The 21172-nt window shown below is 34.9% G+C and overlaps 1 protein-coding gene across 2 annotated transcripts in view; it reads right to left on the reverse strand.

The window, feature by feature from the left end:
- The window catches only part of LOC135200052 (forkhead box protein G1-like), a 315222-nt gene that overhangs the window by 79489 nt on the left and 214561 nt on the right, over positions 1–21172 (reverse strand). For both annotated transcript variants that reach the window (XM_064228300.1, XM_064228299.1), the window contains 2 exons: positions 2863–3099; positions 1295–1393 (listed from right to left, as the gene is read on the reverse strand). In XM_064228300.1, the coding sequence (XP_064084370.1) occupies positions 1295–1393; positions 2863–3099 (336 nt within the window). The remainder of the gene's footprint in view (positions 1–1294; positions 1394–2862; positions 3100–21172) is intronic.

The raw sequence follows: 21172 nt of genomic DNA on the forward strand, positions 1-21172 counted from the left end.
ATCGCCAAGCAATCACTTTAACTAAGCACACAGTAAGCCATTTTAAATTTTCATTAGTATCTCTCCTTCAATAATGAAACTACCAAACAGTATAATAAACCATTCATTTCTATTCTTTATTCTATCTTACCTAATGGAGATACCGAGTTACTGACCAGCTATAATGAAACATTATAGTAATATTAAACAGAAGAAGAATTCTAGAAAATACATATTTGTTGGCTTCGATGATAGCAGTCTGATTTATTTTATATATGATATCTAATTCACAATTTTTTTTTATTAAATGTATTGCATGTACTCATTTCAATAATTATTAAGTAACCATTAACTATAATAGCAATCAAACAAAAAAAAAAAAAAAAAACTTCCAAACTTCTGTTTACATCCAGCACTTACGAGTACCGAACGATCGCCAAGCAATAACTTTTTCCTAGCACACAGTAAGCCATAAATTTTCATTATCTCTCTTCAACTACTGAAACTACCAAACAGAAATTGAGGCAAGCACAAAATACAAATTTGAATTCAGCACACCCAAATTAGCAAAAAACACCTATCCCCATTCTTGCCTCAGACCAAAATTTTTTTTTTTGTAAACCATTAGAATAGAAATGAATGGTTATATAACCATTCATTTCTATTCTAATGTTTTTTTTTTATTAAATGTATTGCATGAATAAGTTTTTCAATTTACAGCATCCTTTTACCAATAGAATACATACAGCACAAGGGGTAGATGCTGACCAATAGGAGAGCAGGATCTTATGGGGTGACTAGCATCAGGAACCAATGGGAGAGCGGGAGGATGGTGGCGAGTTTATTCAGTTGGCGGCGCACGAGTTTTAAAATTGTTCTCGGTGGTCCGGGCGAATCTCAGGACTTTACAGCAACAACCTATCGTAACTTGAACTATTTTCGTATGTAGAGCCAAAAAAATCTTCGTATTTGCTTTAGTATCTCGAGTTTTTCGTAAGTTGAGCCTTTCATATGTCGAGGTACCACTGTAGTTGAATAAGACCCCCACGTCACCTTTCTTAACCTGCATAGCTTATCCTGAGGATTTTTTTTTAATTGATTTTGAAATGTGACTCCAAAAGTTGCATTTTTTTAAAATGTTAAGACTTACCCAAAGGATTTAAAAATATGGGAGGTAAAAGTTGGGATTGGATGAAAAACCTAATGTTGAATAAAAGCTCATTAAAAATTGCTTGCATTATGATTATGCAGGATGTTACTAATATATTTTTGTTGAAGTTTGCCTTTAACTACTTGGCTTGCTTTTCGCTCTTACCTGTTCATCAGTTGCTCTTGGTGAAACCTTAACAGCTCCAGCTTCCTCAACACCCATTAAGGATAGGCGTCGTGTTGTCTCAGTCAAGTGAGGATCATCCTGAAAATTAAGAGAATTTGGTGAATGCAGCTGCAACCTACAGAATTTCCCATAGTATGTAGTTTGTAACAAATATTTCATAGTGTTTTGATGCTATTTGTCTATATGACTAGCAATGAGCAGCTCTTAAAATTCACATTCTCTCAAAACAGAATTTTTCTTTATAAGAAGAAAAATATCCAGCTTTATGCAAGTACAGTAATGTCCTTTTAGGTAAAACTGCAGAACTTCTGGAATACAAAAGTACTCCATAGGGATGGAAGGAAGAAGAGACAATCAATGTATAAACTTCCAAAAAGCTACAGCAAATACTTGGGTAAGGCCAAAATATGACAACCACTAAAGTTACAAAAACTGGACTCTGGGAGCATTTTGACATGGGCATATTTTCCAGCATTTTTTTACATCTTGGCACCACATGTTACACTAAGTAGCAAATATTTTTCATACACCCATGCATACGAATTTAGACTACTTACTTTGTCACCATATAGACATCTGTAATGCAAGTTCATGATAGTATGTAAATCAATCAATTATGGACTACTTGTTTCAAAGTTTAGTGCAAGATGCTGTAAAATATGTTGCTGTGAGTGTACAAAAATGGGTAAGAATCAGGCTGTCAAGTTGCTAGATTTTGATGTTGACTAACAGTCATTATCCCCAAATATGAAGTCACTAGAAGACTGAATGGATGACAAATGCAGCATTCCAAATAAATAAGAATGATTCTTTTGGAGGGAATGATTTGCATTAAATGATAACTTGGTTAGAGATTAGAATGTAGAAAACGAATATTTAATATCATAACCAGTAACTTCAATGCCTCATTTACTATATGTATTTGTTTAATGAAATGGAGCACAGTTCTTGGGAATATTCACAAAAGTTGTTAGAAAATGGTGCTGTATTGGGTCATTTCAATTAACAGCTTTTAGCTTGCTTTAATTTATATTTCCCATTATCATACAAAAATTACTTTAATTTTCCATGGCACAATTAAAGCCTATTTTCTCAACTGATTAGATTTTTTTAGTACAAGATGTATCTTGATTTTTAAAATGACTACCTGTCTTGACTAAGCTAAAAGTGAATATAGAGGGTGTCTTATACTTGGCAAAATTTTGTTGGTGATGGCATAATTTGTGCATTTTCGTAAAAATGTTATGTTGAGGAATACTTAGGGATAATGTACATATTTCTCTCGGCATTTTTGTTTTTTAAGCTGGAGAAATGTTGACAATGAGGAAATGGACAAAGTCTGAGACTTCTTAGGGGAGCTTGTAATGTACATAAAGATACAGAATTAATCCCACCAATGTAAATATCTGCATTAAATATGTTGCGACAGCAACAGCATTACTGTGATGTCATAATTTTCTTAACTTGATCAGTTAAAAAAAAAAATATTGGCTAATTCTTTCCCCTAAGGTGCTCTTCCTAGAACAAAAGTCTGGCATTTTTCTCACCTGTGCAGCAGGTTCAGAAGTAGCCAAAGGTGGAGATTTGGGACTTGTGCTTGGAAGTGGCCCTACTTTCTTTGGTGGGTCATCTAATGGAAGGTCTGTTGGGGGCTTTGGGTGGTGGTGATGGTGATGATGATGGTGGTGTGCTGGACTTTTGCAGTGGCCCTGGCTTATGGCCTCATCATCGCTGCTTCCTTCTGTGTACAGCTCTTCTCCACTTATCCAGCTTTCTTCTTCTTCCTGTTAAAATAATAGAGATGAAAGTTGATATTCAATTTTACATGCAGATCTTTCATTTCACCATATCACTATACATTACCAAGGAAATCCTCTCTGCCTGTAGTGGAAAAAATTACACTGAATATACTTTATTAATAAAGGTAAAGATTACAAAGTTTTTTTTTATTGAAAAATACTGATTTAGTGCCAAATTAAACTGTTTTAGATTACCATTTTAATTCATTTCTCAATATGTTTTAGATTACCATATTAATTCATTTCTCAATATGTGGTATGGCTCCCACAATAAGCTGTAGGTCCTATTGCTAAAGTTTCTAGCCATGTAAAAACAAAAATAATCCTTCGGACCATCCCTAGGAGAGCTGTTAACCAGCTCAGTGGTCTGGTTAAACTAACATATATGTACTTAACTTAAATAATGATAACATTTCTCAATGTAAATGTTTTAATAGATAAATTATCTATCATCAGATAAATAGTTCTTGTCTTAGCTTACAGAATTCAAGAGAGGTTACAGGAGTTGGAATTCCATGGATTATTGCCATTCGTTTTGAATATGGTGGTATGTGTTATTCAAAACCTTAAACAGAATTTGCAAGTGCACTTTGCATTTAAATGTAAACCCAAGGGCAATGAACCATTTTATACAATTAGAATTGCTGGGACTACACATGAACTTCTTTGTTATGGTAGTGAATACTATATTGTTGCCTGGCTTACAAGGGTATATTAGGTCTTCTTGAAGAAACAGTTCCAAAGAATCACTAAGAAGAATTGTTCACCTACAAGTTACAAATGATGATAAGAGGAAACTAAAATTATATGGAGGATAATATTACTTCACATACCAGGGAAAGTGTATGATAATTGAGAAAAGTACAAGTGGGATTGATAAGGGCAGACAAGGAAGGGTGCATTAAAGTGTTTTTCATGAAACAGTAACGCGAGAAGTTTGAGAGAAAAGTTTTTGTTTGTATGGTGTTTTTACGTTGCATAGAACCAGTGGTTATTCAGCAACGGGACCGACGGCTTTACGTGACTTCCGAACCACGTCGAGAGAGAACTTCTCATTGCATTAAAGACCAGACAACGTTAAGAAAGAATTTATAACAATGGAACGTGGAGGGTGTTGAGGATGTATTGTATAGAATTGAGAGCAACGTTTCAAGTTTTTATGATGGGGAAAAGTGTGTCAGGATATGAGATGGGAGATCGGTTGGTTTAGTTAAAAGTGGTTCTGAAGTAAGTGGGGTGTGATAAGTCAGAGAAAGTTGAGGAATAACACAATTAAGTGTGGGCTGTCTATGAATGCAAAGGATAGTATGCTTGAGGGGACTGTTGCTCCAACTCCTTCATGGATGTTAAATATAAGTGAAATATGGATGTTGAATGCAGACAAAAGAAAAATGTTGGATGTTTGGGAATAATTGGTTGCTTAGTATATGTTCCATAAGCAGCACTGAAAAAGTTTAAAAAATTGTGGGGATCGCATAAGCAGAGATATTAAAAAGCTAGCGTAGGTGAAATGAAATATCAGTTCTCAGGTGAAAAAGATAGCGGTTGATAAGTTGTTAGAAGTTAATAATTTGGAGTTGTTTGATTGACCTAGAAAGTGTTGGGTTAATGGAGTGAAAGAAGTACTCTAAAGGAAGAGGGCCAGTATTCACGAAAGTAGTACACGCAAAACGAGGTGAGTGATGCAGGCAGTTTCAAGGGTTTGACATCATCTAATGATTCTCATGTATAAGTGGAAGACGTATTTTACACACACACACACCAAACGTATCATGACAAATGTGACATTTTCTAAAATCTAAAATATGGTAGCCTTTATCCTATTGTTGAATTTTATCAGGAAATGAATGAACAAAATCAAGTCGCATTATTTTTATAGGCTGAAGAAAAAAAATATTGGAATGATGAAATAACGTTACGGAAATGAATGACGGCAATAACATCATGCTACATAAGTACCTATGATATGAAATAAGGATTCCTGACATCTTTCCTTCCAATTCTCACAGATCCACCTTTTTAGGTTAATTTTTCCTTGGCAAAATTAAGCATAAGGATATGCTTGGAGTGGGATTTACAATTTGCATTTAAGAATGCTGATACCTACTATGTTTCAAAAAAAAAAAAAAAAAAATACACCTATGTACATGAATAGTAAAATGCAAACGGTGTACTGTTAATGTTCCTTTAAAATCACTTAGCCCTGTTAAAGCCGAGAGGAGGAAAACCTTTGAAGGCGGAGAACAATTACGGAAACAAATGAAATCGTATTACGCCCACAGAATCGCAGTGCTACGGCCTCCGACTTTTACAAGTTGAAAATACATAACGCATCAAAGCCAGAAGACTTTAATTTCAGCAGAGAGGTATGGTACCTCACTGCAGTGTGCAAATCTTCAAAATACATTTCATGAAACCGATTTGAAATTTTGGCCTAAAAAATCCAAGACTTCACCCGACAGTCTCATTTCATACTTTTCAATTTTGGCTTCCCTTTCTCGTTCCCTCCCACGAACAACCGAGAAAGACGAACCGCCAACAACAGAAAGAAAGAAAGAAAGAAAAAAAAAAAAACTCCGGAGTTGCATTAAAACGCTCGCCGGTGCTTTCAAGTGTCATTTTTTCCCAACACGCAACATGTTAAGGATGTCTTGAAGAGGCTTTTACAGAAGAAGAAGAAAGAAAGCGGCCCAACCCACGCCACAGGCGTGACTGCTCCTTGCTACAGATGTCAAGAAAACTGCAATAAAGTTTCTTGGTTCGGTGTTGCAATGCGCGCCCTGCATTCCTGCCGACTTCGGAGAGACAGTTTTACCATTTATTGAATGAAGATAGAGGGAAAGAGCCCATCTCTCTCTCTCTCTCTCTCTCTCTCTCTCTCTCTCTCTCTCTCTCTCTCTCTCTCTCCTTCTTTCTGTCTCTCTCCTTCTCTCTCCATTTTCGCAAATCCTTACGCGCTGACTTTCAGATTACTCAGTATTTCATAGAAAAAAGGAAATTTATGAATGGAGTATGTAGTAGAAACGGGATAAAAGTGAGTAAATCCATACTACAACTGGGTACTTTATAAGACAACAACAATAATGACAAACAAAAACGATAAAAGGTCTTTATCAACAACTCACCAGGTGTCATAAGAGACTTTTGTGGATAAATACCACATATACGTACATACAATAAACCACTTCTCAGACAAGAGTAGGGAGCTGGAGAAAAATAAAAAGACAAAACTGCCGCGATCGTCGTTCAACTTCGAAATCAAGGACGAACGACAATGCAGAAAAGTTTTATAGCATCAGCAGCCTCTATATACCTATGCACAAGGATCATCAACAGCATATTCAGCTCGGAGCCACAAGCCTCAGATTTCATACATGACTTCAACAGCATACTGACTAGGTAACTCAGTCTACTTGGCATGCAATCGCAATAACAAGGTATCACGGCCTATCTATTATTAGACATCTAACACCTTGTCTAGCTACGACTCTCACGATCTACCTCCCTTCCTTCTTCCAACACATCAAATATGCAGCATTTTCAACATCCATGAGTCCCCCCTGTCACTCTCGAGTTATCAAGTGAACAAAAAACAATGATTCGTCTTTTCACATAGGAATATCTGTCTACTATTCCGATCTATACACTTCATCCAAAGAGCTTCGATTTTTTTTTCCATTCAAATTCAGTATCCGCAATGCATTTCCATAAATATTTACCAGGACAGTCTTTTAACACATCCAAATTTTGCATCCATAGACACTCCCACTCTATTTCCGCTATCATCCTTGCTCCTGCCATTCAACTCCTCTCATCCGTTCCATTTAGCCTACTCTCAAAATGCCTCAGGACCAACTACATCCATTACTACATCTGTCTTACAAGCAATCTTTACAAAGTCTTCACCTTCGTGGCTTCTATTGACACTCATGACAATGCTGTTAACATTCCATTTCAGCTTTCTCCTTTTGTAAACACCACGGAACTTTCTTCAATCTCTGCCGCTTCTCTTTCCTAAAAATACTTTTGAAAACGCTAACCGAGACACAGTCTACATCCATTTTTTATGCCATTTAATGCGTGTGTATATATATGATTGTATATTATACATGCACACACACACACACACATTATATATATATATATATATATATATATTATCTATATATATAACCTCTGCCTCTTCTCTTTCCCAAACATACTTTTGAAAACGCTAGCCAAGCCACGGTCAACATCCATTTTTTATGCCATTTAATACATATGTATATACATATATGATTACATATTATACATACACAGATATAAATATATACACACACACACTATAATATATATATATAAATATATAAACACATTTCTAACTTCCGCCACGTGTCAGCCTCGTACTTTGGTATGAAAACCCTGGTCGTTCTCTCCAGCTTTTCACATCGTTTCCTTTCAAATGATTGCCCTTGAGAGAAGCAAGATTCGGGTGGTCTTCCCGACCTCCTTTGTTGACGTATCACCAGCGGCCCGAGGACGGCTGGAAGAAATGGAACCGGGAGGCAGGAAACGTGAAGTGGACTTTTGACACATTTGTCGCTGAGGTGAATCCTTGAGGCCCACAAATGATTTCTTCCGCAAATAAAACCGCCGCCAGCACAAAGAAGCATTCGCATTCTTGGACGACAAAAAAAAAAAAAGAAAAAAAAACTGCATAGTATACATTTTCGTGCCACACTGCAGTAGAAACCTTGAGCTCACTCTTTTGGAAGGATTAGCATCTTTAAATTCTTCATGAACTCACTTTACACGAATTAACATGTCACACTCATTTTTATTTCATCAATTCACTAAAATTTTGTTCTTTTTTATGAGAAAAAAAATTGCGGGCTTGAAAAAAATAGATCATATGAGAAAGAGATCCAACATTTTAATGGCTTCATATATGAAAAAAAAAGTGTTGTCAAAGCACCAAAATAAAAAAATAAAAATAGAAAAAGTTTGTCATCAATGAAAGCACACGCCGGCTGCAACATTTCACGGAATCGTTAAACGCTCAAAGGTTCATGAAAATGGCGTGGTAATAGAATTCTACTATTCAAAACCCAACTCTCTATGTAGTTTTACTTTGCTGGTCGTAGTTCATAGTCGATGTTGTGACCATGACGACCAAAGGGCGAGGGACTCGCTATGCCCACGTTTATTCTTTGGACCTCTGTGTCATTCTATGTACACTCTGCAGTACACTCTATGATGTGAGTATGAATTATCATTATCATTAATGTTCATAAAAATCTCATAATAGTATGGGTCACTAAAATGGTGAAGAAATCCGCAGTGGTGTTGGTGTGAATATATATGAGAACTGAAGGATTTCTTCACCATTATCATTACTATTATCCCTGTGCATAAATGGCAATAATAAAAGAAGAATAAAAGGCATTATTGTTATGCAGGGTTCTGATGAAGAGAATGACAACAAGCAGCGATAACAATATATTACAAAAGACTACTGAGAAGCATAGACCTAAGTTCTCGGTACTCTGTCGTCTGGTCCGTATTCAGATATGCGCACTCAGACTGCAGTGGACAAACCTTGATTCCTCCAAGGGACAAACACCAACCGCCCCCCCCCCCCCTCCCAAACAAACAAAAAACAAACACCCTTCCCATCAGTGTTTTTGTGGTTGAGCAGTTTTCCATGTTCCTTACTTAAAGAATATCTGATCTGGCTTACCCTTCCAAGAATTGCCATTAGCCAGTCTTAACTTTCTTATTTTGCCTCGCATGCGCCTTTTTTTAGCATCTTCAATCTCGTTTAGAATTTTTGTCGCACTCATGAATTTTTTAAGGAGCGTGACTGCCCTACTCGCATCAACCAGTTATGCTCGTCGACTTATAAGACAAATGACACGCATTTGTGCAAATGATACTCCTAAAGCAAGTGTACTTCAACTGAATATTTCTGCATTTCTTCCTCTTTTCATGAAATTAAAGTCGAACATGCGAAAGTTTTAAGACCCTTTCCAGGCAAAAAAAAAAAAAAAAATGCAGAAAAACTGATAACCCTAAAAGACATCAATACTAAACATTATGAAAACATAACAAAACTATAATTATTTCATTTCCACCTTTCTCTACTGATTGCATACACATGACCACTCCATCACGAATGGATTCTCGTTCCGTTGTGAACGACTACTGTTCGCACCAGACTCCAAAGGTCTACCGAAAGATCTAAGCACTGATTTTTTTTTTTTTTTTTTGGCCTATGTTCCCATAGAATGGTCGGAAACACCCTTGCGCCAACGGGAGTCCTATTCAGAGCAGCGTGAATGATGTTTTGCTGCTGTTAGATTTAGATTGCCCTGTGTCACGTTAGGTTACGTTGTGAGATTAAGGCTTTACCTTTATAAAGGCGCCTATTACCATAGACCCTTTCGCTCCTTAGAAGTCTTCAGGAAAACGTCAAATATGCAAGGCAAAGATAATTATCTTTCTTTCTAAAATTAGTTCTGGAGACTCTGCAGACTGCTTGTTTGCTTGCTTGATTTTATTTCAGATGCAATACTTTTCAGATGGGTACACACACAACACACACACACACACACACACACACACACACACACACATATATATATATATATATATATATATATATATATATATATATATATATATATCCTATCAGGTAAACTAAGAGTGAAGAAAACGATATGAATGTCTTCAAAACACACACACATAAAGTTCTTCCTCTATTTGTGGGACAATCCAAGAATAATTATAATTCCAAGTACGTCCTTGTCAGAAGAGCTAAAACCACAGCAGCCATCGTTCCCAATCCCCATTGTCATTGAAGGATCTCTCCATGAACAATATCGTTCCGAGGCACATCTTGCTGACTCCGGCGTCGTCTATTATCTGACCGAGTGGGCAAGGACAAAAGAACACATCTCAAAGTTTAAATAAACCCGACTGGAAGACGAACTGAAATTTACACCGAAAAAGTTACCTTTGAACCTTAACAAGCAAAGTTCGCGGGAAAATCAAATGAAAGTAGACTATAATTCAGAAGATTTATATGCAAGTCTTTACTCAAATTGACTCTGAGTAAATTTGGACAAAATTAAATCAGAACAATTTAATGAATACCGGTAAATTTTGAAAATTGGCAATCGGTACACATTTAAACAATAAACACGCACACGCACAAAAATTTCGTGTACAATATATATATATATATATAATAATAATATTATATATATATAGATATAGTATATATATCTATATATTATATATATATATATTCTATAATATATTATATATATAAATTTTATAGAAAAATATTATATATAATAAATTTTGGGAAAAATGGCAACCGTTTTTTCCCACCTTGAAACAACGCAAAACACGTAAAAAAATTTCGCGTACCTCAAAAAAAAAGTAATAAAAGCATTATATTGCTAATAAAAAAATGATAGACTTAAATAGCTAAGGAGATTAAAACCCCCTTTCGTTACTGCATCGCGGAGGTCATTATCGAAGACAATGAAGTGATTGATTTATATAACCTACGACCATCTCATAACAATATCTCCCATCGGTAACAAAATATCCTCTTCCCTAACAGCCGGTCGAATATTTCATCTCCGAAAATGTCTCGTGTCTTGAAGCGGGCCTATTGGAAGGTGCGAGCAACCACAGTAGGTTCCGTTGCTGCGTGGTACATCGCTCAGCTCACGTTTCCTATCCTAGGTCCGTGATCACTCCTGGCCTACTGCCAATAAGTTTACCCAGCGTTGGAGAGCTAATAGCGTCGGCTGGGGTAGAAAATTCTTCTATTTGCCCGTCTGTCTATGTGTATATAGATGTGCGTGTATGTATATGTACATGTGGTTGCGTCTGTGTATATAGACATATTTAAATAACAAAGAAACACTAAGATTCTGCCTACAGAATTACATGATGTAACGTATATTTCTATGGCCTCGGGTCTCGACGCCGAAAAATATAAACCCTTTGACTTTAAAAAGTAAGACAGTAACCTTGAATCCGAACACATTCGAACTCCACCGTAGGCCATTTATAAGCAAGTCAGGAAACAACTTTTTTCAGAGCAGGAGGAAAACTATATTTCTCTGCGTGTTTTTCTTCCCCCTTTTGCCGTACGCCCGTGATGACTTTCGTACTTTTTATGGGCGCATATCGTTAACGATATTTCTTCTCGCCGGTGTTCGAGAAGGATGCGATAATAAAGAAGCAGTGGCTGCCAACTCTGCGCTCCGTGACTGGAATAGTTTCACAAATATTTACCTCCAGCTTCTTCCCGGTCTCACACAAACTTCTTCTAAAGAGCTGAACGGAAGTACTCAGTTATTCCACCAAACCCACTCCTCTCATATGCTACTATCATAAACACACACACACACACACACACACACACACATATATATATATATATATATGTATATATATATATATATATATATATATATATATATATATATAGATATATATATATATATAAATCAAATATATATATATTATATATATATATATTATATATATATATATATATATATATAGTATATATATATATATATATATATATATATTATACCTATTATATACTACATATATATATATATATATATATATATATATATATTTTATATATATATATATATATATATAATATATATAAAAATATATGCCAAGGAATGTTAGATCATGTAAGTAACTATAGACCACTCTGTATCTGTATCCTAGGGTCTCTTACCTTAAGGGGGAATATATTTCAAATATTAACGTATAATTCAAAAAACATTTTGAATAAATTATATATATATATATATATATATATATATATATATATATATGTGTGTGTGTGTGTGTGTGTGTGTGTATGTGTGTGTGTGAACAAACATTAAAATGGCGAAGTGAATGTGATGGTTTAGACGCGCTGCTGATAAGCCTCCTGCTTTAAGTTATTCTGAGGGGCCATCCACGATACAGCAGCCAAAGAATGAATGTGTATATGTATGTATGTATGTATACACATACACATATGCGTGTGTATGTGTGTGTATGTATGTATGTACTGGTAGAGCGATTCTTAACCACAAACAGAAACACACTCGTCATCCACAGAGAGAGAGAGAGAGAGAGAGAGAGAGAGAGAGAGATTTCGCTTAATCCTCCCGGAAATTACGTCCCACATTAAAGAGGATGTTTTTGTCCCATATCTTAAGTGAATACGAAATTAGGAATTGAATCCTTAACTCTCTCTTTTTCTGAGCCCTGCTTGAGCCCAGCGAAAAAGGAAAACAACCCTTACCACCTCCCATTCTTAACACACACACACATATATATATATATATATATATATATATATATATATATATATATATATATATATATATATATATATAAACATACTACATACACATATATATGTATATATAATATATTTCAGCCTATTTCGTCAGCAGCAATTATTTGTATAATCACACAAGAGAGAGAGAAACGCACTTTTGTTGATAAAGAATGAAAACCATCTTAAAATAGGAACATGAGACTTCCAAGTATGCGGTCTCCAAGCTTTTCCAACTTTCACAAGAAGCATCCAGCTTCCTTGTACCAAATGGGAACACGTAGTACAAAACCCCACGTGAAATGTTAAAGCGTTCCAACCTTTATAGTTCGGTTCTGATTCAATTTTCACTTTTGTTTACACAAAATGTGAGGAAAACTAGATATAAATGCGATTTTGTGGCTTGACAATGAAAAAAAGCATTCAACAAATGTTAACTGAAGATTCAATAATAATGATAAAAATGCCATAGCAATAGTTTCATAACCTTCCATTAAAAAAAAAATGCTTTTCAACTCATAGGTTTCTGGTTCATTTTCAATCAGAGATTCGAAGTTGGTGACTCAAGAAGTTACCCAACATTCCATACGATACCAGGTAAAACTTCTGCACTTATTTGGGTAAATGAGCAAAATAGAACTTCATGAAATAATTTAATATGTTATTCACGGTGGCACTGACAATGTTTTTTTTGTTAGTGCACTAGCACAAACATTCATACACAAACAGAGACAACATCTGACCTTTGTTCATTTCTGTTGGAGTCACAATACAGTCTGAGTTTATAAAGGGAGATATTTTTTCCCAGACGATGTTTTCGTGTTCTTTTGTGTAGCAGACAGGCACGACACAAACGCTTTGATGAAGGAATTAGCAGTACCAAAAAACCAGGAGAAAAATCATCATCAAATTCAGTTCTACGAAAATCAAATTTGGTCAAAAAAGATTGGCTTTCAAAAAAGAATTTTTTTCTCTCTCACTCTCTTTACACTAATCAAACAAAACAACTGTTTAACAGCAAACGTGGTTTTTTTTTTATGATTGCGACATGACCTAATTATAAAAAATTAGTTTACATAATAAAAATCGCCCGAACGAAGGGTAAATTTTGTTTTCAGAAGAAGAATATACAACCATTCGTCTGGGTTGTACATATGGTTTTTGCATCATCCTAATTATCAAGAAATCTTAAACGTATTGACAATGTGAGAACATCTCTTTGGTCATAATTCAAAAAGAGCCAGGACCATAAAAATAAGTAAACAAATAAGAAAATACTTTTCCTAGAATATAACGCAGTGCAGAATTTACAAAGGGAAAGATAATAATTGGCCACAATGGAGCCTTTCATGTGCACTAACAACGTAGTTAATTGCGTTTGATTCAGCAATTAAATAATTTACGTCATTATTTCGCAGGAGTTGTGATCGCCATGTACTCATTTGCTCTATTTTTTAATTATTAATAATCAGTTTAATGGTTCATGTGTACGGCAGCATTGCATATTCGTAGACACCTTTTACTGCTTTTCCTTGATCAAACTTGGTCGCTACTAGTCCAATTTCAAATTTTTCTCCAATCATATCAACAAGTAATTCATTTCTGTCGGCTACTGGTCCTATCACAGATTCTTCTCTTTTGAAAGCTACTAGACCCCTCACAAAGTTTCTCCTCCATTCTTGAAAGCCACTAGCTCCTTCCAGCTATTTTGCCCTCCTTGGCAAGTAATTCTTACACACGGCCTTCCCTTCATCTTTGGCAGCGACTAATCCTTCTTTTCCTCAGCCCCCACCTCACCATACCCCCCTCCCGCTACTTGTTCTCTTACCTTATTTATTTACCATCCTCTGCAGCAACCCGTAATAACGTTTCATGTTTCCCCGTGTCGTTTTTTTTATATAGTAACCCAACGCGTATACCTGCCTTTTGGCCCTAATGGAATCATTGTTAAGCTCTCCCGTGGGAAATCGAACTCTTGTCGCGTAATTGTCTATCTTGACAAAGGGGGGAGAGAGAGAGAGAGAGAGAGAGAGAGAGAGAGAGAGAGAGAGAGAGAGAGAGAGAGAGAGCACTGCCGTTAGTAAGATCATAATGGACGTCCTTCATCACATCTACTCATTACTTCCTTACACGGAAGCGTTATCGTCAACGCATAAAAATAATCGTCCTCACGATGGTGTTTTGCTTAACTCTTGTTAGATATGCAGTAGCAGTAGCAGTAGCAGTAGCAGACGTAAAAACCAAAATTTCGTTTAACACGTTTCTCTGATGCAACATTTTTCCACTATTTGACCCTTGAAACTGAATTCATATCATAACTACTGAATTAACATTCAACAATGGACACTTACTTCCAGCTTAATGAGAAAAAATAACATTTCACCTTTGACTGCAAAACGTTAAAAAAAAAAAAAAAATGATGATTTCCAAGTAAATATATATTGTTTGATTTCACAAAAAAGACCGAAAAAAACATAAAACCAGAATGCAAATGTTGATACTTTGAACCTTAAAATCATTGAAGTTCCAACAGTAGTTAAAAGAGACGAGGCCTTCTGAAATGTGTCGCAGATGACTGGCCTGAATAACTGTGCAAAATATGTTAACATTTTAATGAAAAAAAAAAAAACTGCAACAAGGTAAAAGAGATTTTTTGGTAGATTTTCTTCAAACACATATGAAAACGATGAACAAATTCGGATCACTTAACGCATAACAATGATGCTTAACTAAATAATTAAAAATAAAAATAAAAATGAAAAAAAAATTCCGTGCGAAACGTCAGTTTATATTTAATTAATTATATTAAATGTTAATAATGAAAAAAATCCATAACTTCGGTAACCGAATCCCAATCTAAAATACAAAAACTGCACGTGGGCAAACGTGTACATAGGCGTATTACAAATTCACAAACAACCATATTTGCTATAATGCAAATATGTAAAACCAAACACTCGGAAGCATACACGCGTGTACATCTCGCTCGCATACACACAAACACACACACACACGCACGCACACTTAAGTCATTATGAACGTCATTAAATAATAATTAGCGGGCGCTACGTGCTGCCTCATATTCCCGGGGAATTTCCAACCTTAAATTGACGGGAATAGATGACCCAAAGCCGCCTTTTCGCTTCCCGTCTTCGCCGCGGCCTTCTCATTATTTCGCGTCGAAGTGAATTTGGTGATGCGATTATCGTGATTCCTCTCACGCTTCTAAATAACATGAATCTCGTGATGCAAATATGATTTATAAATCGTTTTTACTAAGCACTGAATCTCGTGGTGCAAATAATATGATTTATCTGCCGTTTTACTTAACATTGAATCCCGTGGTGCAAATATGATTTATATATCGTTTTTACTTAACAGTGAATATCGTGGTGCAAATTATTCATATACAGTTTTTATTTAACTTTGAATCTCGTGGTGCAGATATGATTTATATGCCGTTTTTACTTAACATTGAATCTGTGTTTAATAATTTTATTTAGCTCTGTGGTCTTTTTAATTAATTAATAAGCATTTTTTTTATTCTCAACAATGAATTCCGTACTGCAAATATTATTATTTATTTACTGTTTTTATTAGCCACTGAATGTCGTGGTGTAACCAAAACGCCTTTTTCAGTCACTATGAATCTCATGGAGAAACTTTCCTTTTAGTTAAAAGTGAGACTCGAGATGCTATAGAAGATTTATTTAACACTTCTCATGACGATGAATCTCGTGGTTCAATTAACTCGTTTACCGTTTTTAGTTAAAGTGAATCACATTACTCATCGCTTTTAGTTAAGGAGAATCTTGTGGTGTATTCACCCGATTTACTCATTATTGTTTAAATAAGAATGAATCTCCTCAAGTCACTACCATGATTCACAGCCCATTTTTATTTTCATAAGGGAAATTAGTAATGCAATGATATGTGTTTCACTTTACCAATCAAAAATTACAATTCGTAATGATGTTGTAATTACAATTCACAACGAATCTTGTATGTACGAAAACCACTATCATTGACTCACTACTTAGCGGAATATCCTAAAACATGGTATTCGGTTCAAAATGTACACTTATATAACATTTATAATATGTAAATTCCTCACGGAACTATCATCATTCACTAGGGAGGTCTTTTAACGACCGTAATTGAATTTCCGAGTGCCATTATCATAATTCACTTTCTATCTTTACAGCAAGTAATGTCTTCACGTATTTACCAAGAACCGCTCCGGTAAACCCGGCGAAGTATATGATGACAGTTTAATCACTCGTCGGATATTTTTACCATCTTCTGCGAACGTCCCCATATAATGAACATGACCGACGCAGACGTTCTACAACATACATAATTTTCACTTATGACTTGACGGATGGGAGAAAAAACCTTCCGTAAAGGGGGTCAATAACTCATGCAATTTATGCAGTGGCAAATGTCACTTTAACTTCTCTGCATGAATTTCAATTCCCATACTCAGGGGAGACCATGCGATTGATTTGCAGACTGTTTACCGGAGGTTGGAAGGCTTAGATTAGTTTGTGTTCGCGTGCCAACATAGCAAATGGACGTTTCAACATTATATATATATATATATATATATATATATATATATATATATATATATATATATATATATATATATGCACATATATTTTATACATGAGAATCTGGGAATATGAATATATATATATATATATATATATATATATATATATATATATATATATATTATATATATATATATATATACACACACACACACACACATATACAGCACTCGTATTTTTCATATTCCCAGATTCTCATGTATAAATATATATATATAACGCTCATTTATAAAAATTAAGTTCTTGTACTCCTGTCTTTCTCACTTTTATTAATTATCAGTTTTGAGTGAATTTCGGAGCTACGCTATTTCTCTTTCATATCTATAGAGCCAAATAATTTAAGAAAAGAGGAGTAATACTATCTTGATATTTCGCATAACGTCTAAATAGCATCACATTTCATTGCGTAGGAAGGAAACGGTAAAAAAACGTAACTTCAATTACAACTACCAATACTGATTATAATACTCAACAAATATAGCACTTTGATGTTAAAGCAGCAGTACCTTTAAAAATTTTTCGTTTTATTTTCCAATAAAGGGGGGAGGGGGGGGGTGGCAACGCTGCGCAGCAGAAAATACGACAGTACCGCAGCAAAAATATTATTCCATTTCCACTCACTGAAATGCGTGAAATGTAAATGGAAAAATGCTTCGGGTCGCCATGATTTATTTGTTGTAACGCCAGAGCGGAATTTATTCCAACCGATCGACAAACCGTCCGAATTTTACGTGTCGTATGTGTATCGTGGGTGTTTCGGCATATGCAGAACATGTCTGTGCTCTAATTTTGTTTTAATTCTTAGGATTTAGGATGAAATCTGTGAATCATACTCTTCGCCTATATATATATATATATATATATATATATATATATATATATATATATATATATATATATATATATATATTATATATATATTATTATTAATAAAATATATATTATATATATATTTATATAATATTATATTATATATTAATTACGGAATTACGTTTTTTATATTTCGATTACAGATTACTAACATTAAGGAGGTTAGATTTTATATATAAATACATAAAAACTTATGTATATAATTATATACGTATATGTGTAATATATATATATATATATATATATATAGTATATAGTATATATATATGTATGTATATATAATATATATATATATGTATGTAATATATATATACATATATATATATATATATATATATATATATATATATATATATATATGTAGTATATAATCAAAATCATACATAAGTTTTTATGTATGTATATATAAAATCTAACCCCATTAATGTTAATAATTTGCAATCGAATTATAACAAAACGTAATTCCGAGCTACCCAAGCAGTTAAGTTACGAATGCTGCAGGTTAATCTTATGAAGCACTGGTTAGAACTATCCGTAAGTCGCTGGCCTGTATCCAACATGTTTGTGACGCTTATACGTGCTCAAGTTAAGACGCACCCTAAGAGCGTCTCATTCTACCTCTAGAATCGAGACAAAACTCAGATCATGTCTGCAAGGTATTCAATAACTGATGGCTTTAGAACAGTACCAATATTCCACTCTTCTAAATATAGTTAAGGCCTTCCATACATTACTACTAAACTCCCACCTCACCAACCAAAAGACCGGACGCAACAGCAGAAAGCGGCATTGCGAGAAACGTCGGTAATTTCATCGCAGCATTATGCACCGATCTCCCTAGGGCCGACGCTACAACCACTGAACGCAGTAACACCAACCACACCTGGTACTTCTTAAATCCCAGGCCGGCACCAGTGGAGAGGAATCCTCCATAGTCACACTCCCACCTCTCCACCAATCAGCATTCAGCCAGAATATTTGCGGGTCCTTTAACCCCTAATTTATTATTATTATTATTATTATTATTATTATTATTATTTTTTATTATTATATTGAAAGAAAAAAAAAGACCAGAAACTTACAAAGAAACAAACAGAATAGAATGCAATAAGTAACAAGAAAAAAGAATAATGAGTGTATGCATACACTGACAAGCAGAAATAATGTATGTATATATATATATATATATATATTATATATATATATATATATATATATATATATATATATATATATAGAGAGAGAGAGAGAGAGAGAGAGAGAGAGAGAGAGAGAGAGAGAGAGAGAGAGATTTTTACCAGACGCCACCCCCCATTTTTAATTCAGATTGTAAATGAAAATGGGCCTTGTTATGGAGGCGGAAAATTACTAATTACATTAGCCCGAGGCGTGGGCGAGCGAACTTGTATGGGACAGGAGTCACGGTACTGTATACGCGTCCCACGTGTTTGTGAAGTAGCATATGGCTGAATCGAGTTAATGACATTTTGGCTCGTACATTTATGTGATTTAACTTCATTTCCCCAATCATACAGCCTTTACGATCTCTGAGCATTTGAATTCTAATCCACAAGAAATGACTGAAGATGGATAAAAATAGAATCTTAAATTCTAAATAATAATATAATAATAATAATAATAATAATAATAATAATAATGATAATAATAATAATAATAATAAGTAGGAGATTGCGTTAATTCACGGAACATCAGATGACCTTGTTTTTCTCGTAAAGTAAATTGGAATGTGTCACCATATTTTCGTCACGTGGTCGTAGAGCGGCCAAGCAGAAAATCAGTTTTGCTACCGTAGAGGCGCGTAGTAATCACGAGAACTCTTTCCCTCTCTTTGGTATTATCAAGAGAACTTAATTTCTCTCAAGTAATCAAGATTCTCTCTCTCTCTCTCTCTCTCTCTCTCTCTCTTGTCTCTCTCTCTATGTAATAATATATATGTATAGTGTTAATATATGTATAGTGTATCTATAATTAATATATATATTATATATATAATACATATATTATTATATCATATATAATATATAAATAGTATCTGTGCTTGCGAGCAAAGGTCGACGATTGTTATAAGCCGTTCAACAGCAATATCTACTATTGATCAACTCATCACAACAGTACTTGTTGAATCTCGGCATCTATGCTTATTTGATGACTTTCAGTTCAATAATGGCGCCGATTATGTTAATCCTTCCATCCAAGCCGGAACTAAAAGCATTAGATCAGACTTGGTTATTGTCTAGCAAATACGACAGACTGAGAGTCCATTTTAAATGGTTGAGTACCTGGAAAGGTAGATGCCGAGTATTATGCACATTGATAACGACGCTATTATGTAATAGCCATTTTTAATGGAATAAAGAATTTGACTTTGACTTTGACTTTGGCTCCAATACCTATAATTTTTTGCAGAAATTGCTAACCACGAAGACCCTCTGTCGTCATTATTGTCGCTACTGTTGCTGACGGGAACATCATCTCTTCTCTCTTACAGGTTCTGACATCTCTTTTGTTTTGCTTTTTATTGCTGCTGACGACGACCTCCCGAGTTATTTTGTCGCTTTTGCAGGCAACGGCTATTTTATGTTTTATGTTGTCACTGACGTCGCCGCTAAGAACGGCACTTTTCCATCCATTACTGCCGCTAACGAGACCATATAGCCCTCCTTGCTACGAGTGCTGACAACACCTCTTTTATTTAGCTGCTGTAGCTGCTGTAGCTGCTGACGACAACTGCTGATTTCTTACCTTTGTCGAAACTTTTCTCCGCTGCTGCAGGTGACTACAACTTCTTATTCTTTTCCATCACTATGATAATATAATTCTGACGGACCAGCGTTCTTCTTCACAGGTCGTGTTACAAGACTACTTCTGATGGACCCGTACTGCCTCTACTCAAAGGGGCCAACGTTCAGGCCTCCTTCCCAAATAAAGGCGGTGATCTTTGAAAGAAGACCATCAGGAGATTCAACTTTTTTGCAGTTCCAATTTTTCATTGTTACTAGATAACAAAGTCACTCCATTTCGCCATTAAATGCGCTGGGACATAATACGAAACTTGGTCTTGAATTTGAAAGGCAAACCTGGATTTTAAATACTTCAAGAGTTTAAAAAGTTAAGTGTTTATTACTATCATTTTCATTATTTCGGAAGAAGACCCTCTTCCAATCAAACGTCAATAAAAAGAATGGCCGTCTGGATG

This window comes from Macrobrachium nipponense, chromosome 26 (genome assembly GCF_015104395.2).
Source record: "Macrobrachium nipponense isolate FS-2020 chromosome 26, ASM1510439v2, whole genome shotgun sequence".
In the NCBI taxonomy this organism is placed as follows: Eukaryota; Metazoa; Arthropoda; class Malacostraca; order Decapoda; family Palaemonidae; genus Macrobrachium; species Macrobrachium nipponense.